The sequence below is a fragment of the Hemicordylus capensis genome, chromosome 6, assembly GCF_027244095.1.
Source record: "Hemicordylus capensis ecotype Gifberg chromosome 6, rHemCap1.1.pri, whole genome shotgun sequence".
NCBI classification, from domain to species: Eukaryota; Metazoa; Chordata; class Lepidosauria; order Squamata; family Cordylidae; genus Hemicordylus; species Hemicordylus capensis.
In genome coordinates this window covers 32072931-32076756 of record NC_069662.1, presented here as the reverse complement: position 1 = coordinate 32076756, position 3826 = coordinate 32072931, and the positions used below count along the sequence as shown (strand labels likewise).

Below are 3826 nucleotides of genomic sequence, written 5' to 3'. Positions count from 1 at the left end.
TGGTAATCAGAAAGGAATAAAACTACTGATAGTTTCCTCTCTTGAAATATAACACCAGAAAAGGCATTTCTTCTTAATGTCCATACGAAATGAATATTACACAAAGCTAAGCATGCATAATACTGTGTACTACTACTGAAAGTTGCAGTAATATTGAAGCAGATGAATTGAAACTGTCATCAAAAGGTAATCTTATTACTCTAGAAATTTTCTTCCTTACTTGTCTTATCAGTCTTTCAGGGACGACATAAAATGTAATGATGCCACTTAAAATAAAGACATTTGGTGGAAAATATTCTGTCAGGTTACATTTCTGTGACATAGAAGTGGCAAAAATGCAAGGTTTATCTTTGCACATATCTAGAGGAGCAGATGTATTTGTCATCTTTGTAGATGGTATCAATTAATTCTTATTTGGAAGATTAATTACAAAGCTTTTATGCCTGATATCCTGACTATTGAAGCATCTTATTATTATTATTATTTTATTATTTTTACATTTATATCCCGCTCTTCCTCCAAGGAGCCCAGAGCGGTGTACTACATACTTGAGTTTCTCTTTCACAACAACCCTGTGAAGTAGGTTAGGATGAGAGAGAAGTGACTGGGCCAGAGTCACCCAGCTAGTTTTATGGCTGAATGGGGATTTGAACTCGGGTCTCCCCAGTCCTAGTCCAGCACTCTAACCACTACACCATGCTGGCTCCCATCTGTACAATGTACAATGATCTGTACAGATCTGTACAGCATCTGTACAATGGTTTTAGATTCTAGACTCAGGAACAAGAGTAAGGAAATATGACCTCCTCTTTCTTCTGCAGCAGTCTGTGCCATCCAGAAATATGTCCCTGAGAATTACAGACATGTTATTCCATGGCCCAGGCAACTGAAAAAGGAAGGGGAGATCATGTTTCTTTAGTCTTGATCCTTGATCTAGAATGCAACACAGTTGTGCGCTCTCTCTCTCTCTCTCTCTCTCTCTCAGGGTTGTTGGGCAGATGGGAATATAAACTGGGATAATACTACCCCATACGAGCATAAGAGCACCATAAGATAGCAATAGCAATAGCAATAGCACTTACATTTATATACCGCTCTATAGCTGGAAGCTCTCTAAGCGGTTTACAATGATTTAGCATATTGCCCCCCAACATTCTGGGTACTCATTTTACCGACCTCGGAAGGATGGAAGGCTGAGTCAACCTTGAGGCCCTGGTCAGGATCGAACTTGTAACCTTCTGGTTACAGGGCGGCAGTTTTACCACTGTGCCACCAGGGGCTCTGGTGGCGCAGAGATGAACTCTTTCACTCAAAGTAATGATGGAAGCATCACAGTAGGCTTTTGGCTTCTAAAAGACTCAGTAATAGGGATGTGCGCAAATCAATTTTTTAATTCAATTTGTGCCCAAAACAAATCACCCCTGATTTCTTTTGTGTCCAAATCTACCCCCATCACCCCAGTTGTGTCCAACTGGACCATCACCAAAGTTTTGATTTTTATTTGCTTCAATTCGATTTGGATTCAGACGGATTCAGACCACTTGACAAGGCCCTAGGGGAACCAAATTTGGGTGGTGGGTAGGTCCCCACGGGTGCCACCTACCACCCACATTAAAAGGCAGTGGAACACTTGGTTGATCTTTAATGAAATGTTTTCATTTTTACTGACTGTGAACATTTCCACCATAGGAAACAATGGGGATTCAAAGTTGCCATATCCTTAACCTAACACAGATCCCCAGCTTTCTTTCTTTAAAAAACAACAACAACAAAGACCTAGCCCTTGTAGAACTGGAGTTATAGAGCAAAATGTGCAGTCATTAATTTCCAAGTGTTTGAATTCTTTGGTTTATAATAACTTTTCCTCATAATGAATCCCTATGAGGATTCATTTCTTCTGTTCATTTTGACTGTCAATGGACAGTGCCATCTGTCAAACTCCATGTGTCAACTACACACACACCCCAACACACACACACACCCCAACACACACACACACCCCAACACACACACACTGGGGTACTCAGGTTATTTTAAAGGTATTTTTGAAGTGTTCTTTGGCGTCTACATTACACACCTTCATTTCTTCTGTTCATTTTGACCCCAATGCTTTGCAGGTGAGGGTGGGGAATTAGTGGCATCCCATGTTCCAACTACCCCACAACGTACAAGCCACTGGGTACTCAGTTTATATAGTAGGAATTTTTGAGGTGTTTAGACTCTTTGGTGTGTAATGAATCCTCACAGGGATTCATTATGAGGAAAGGTTATTAGACACCAAAGAGCCTAAGCACTTGAAAAAAAATCCTAGAACATAAACTGAGTTGTACCGCACTGCCTTGTGGATGCGAGTGGGGTGTAGTTGGCACATGGCAGTTGACAGCTGGCACTGTTGAAAAGACAGCTAAAATGAATAGAAGAAATGAAGGTGTGTAATGAATCCTTATAGGGATTCTTTGAGGGAAGGTTATTATAATCCAAAGCATCCAGACACTTGAAAAACAGTGACCACACCTTTTGTTCCATAGCTCCACTTGTACAAGGGCTAGATCTTAACTTAAAATAAAAAAGAAAGAAAGCGGGGAATCTGGGGGAATTAATATGCGGGATCTGAGTCTCGAATTGATTCAAATTGAATCAGGAGTGATTTGATTTGTACCTGAATCTAGCCAATGGACCACAGGGGTGATTTGTTTTGAACCTGAATTGATTTGCACATCCATACTGAGTAATTAAATATGGAAAATCCTTTCCAGTAAAAGTTAACAATGTCCAGATCAGCACCTTAAAAATAATTCAGCAACCCCACTACAATATCTTAACATCTTACTGTTTGTTTATAACAGGACTATTTTCACATACATGTGAAACCATGCTGGGAAACCAGACACAAATTACAGAATTCATTCTCCTAGGATTTGGAGCCATCCACAAGTTACAAATGTTACTCTTCCTGATGTTTTTAATCATTTATATTGTGACGGTTACTGCAAATATTCTCATAGTTCTGATAGTTGTCTTCGAGCCACACCTTCATACCCCCATGTACTTCTTCCTGGGGACCCTCTCCTTCGTGGAGTCTTGCTACACTTCCAATTTATTGCCAAGAATTCTGTCAGCTCTCCTGACTGGGGACAGAACCATTTCTTTCAGGAGCTGTTTTACACAGTGGTATCTCTGTGCTTGCTTCATTGTGACAGAATGCTGTCTACTCTGTGCAATGTCTTATGACCGGTATCTCGCCATCTGTAAACCCCTGCACTATCCAACAATGATGAACACTCAGACTTTTATTCAGCTAGCAGCTGCATCCTGGTTCAATGGATTTACAGTATTTTCTATATTGCTCACTGTGATGTTAAAACAATTAAATTTTTGTGGCCCCAATGTAATAGATCATTATTTTTGTGACTATTCCCCAATTGTAAACCTCTCTTGCAGTGACAAAACCTTGGTGGAAATCATGGGCTTAACTGTGGCTGCAATATTTGTATTTTTTCCTTTTCTTCTAACCTTGACATCCTATGTATATATTGTAGTCGCCATCTTGAAAATTCCCTCCACCACAGGGAGGCAAAAGGCCTTTTCCACCTGTTCCTCTCACTTGCTGGTGGTTTCCATTTACTATGGAACTCTAGTGACTGTGTATATGTTACCAAATACTGAAGCAATGAGAGAGATCCAAAAGTATTTCTCTCTTTTGTACACCACTTTGCCTCCTCTGGCTAACCCCTTTGTATACTGCCTTAGAAACAAGGATGTCAAAAATGGCCTGGGAAATTGTCTCCATAGGTTTTTACCATACAGCAGAACTCTTAAGACATAA

General features: G+C 40.2%; 1 protein-coding gene across 1 annotated transcript; it reads left to right on the top strand.

The window, feature by feature from the left end:
• Nucleotides 1-2872: 2872 nt before the first annotated feature.
• Nucleotides 2873-3826, top strand: LOC128331228 (olfactory receptor 10A4-like). Its single transcript, XM_053264582.1, has one exon. It carries the CDS (start codon nt 2873-2875, stop codon nt 3824-3826), a length of 954 nt encoding a protein of 317 aa, XP_053120557.1.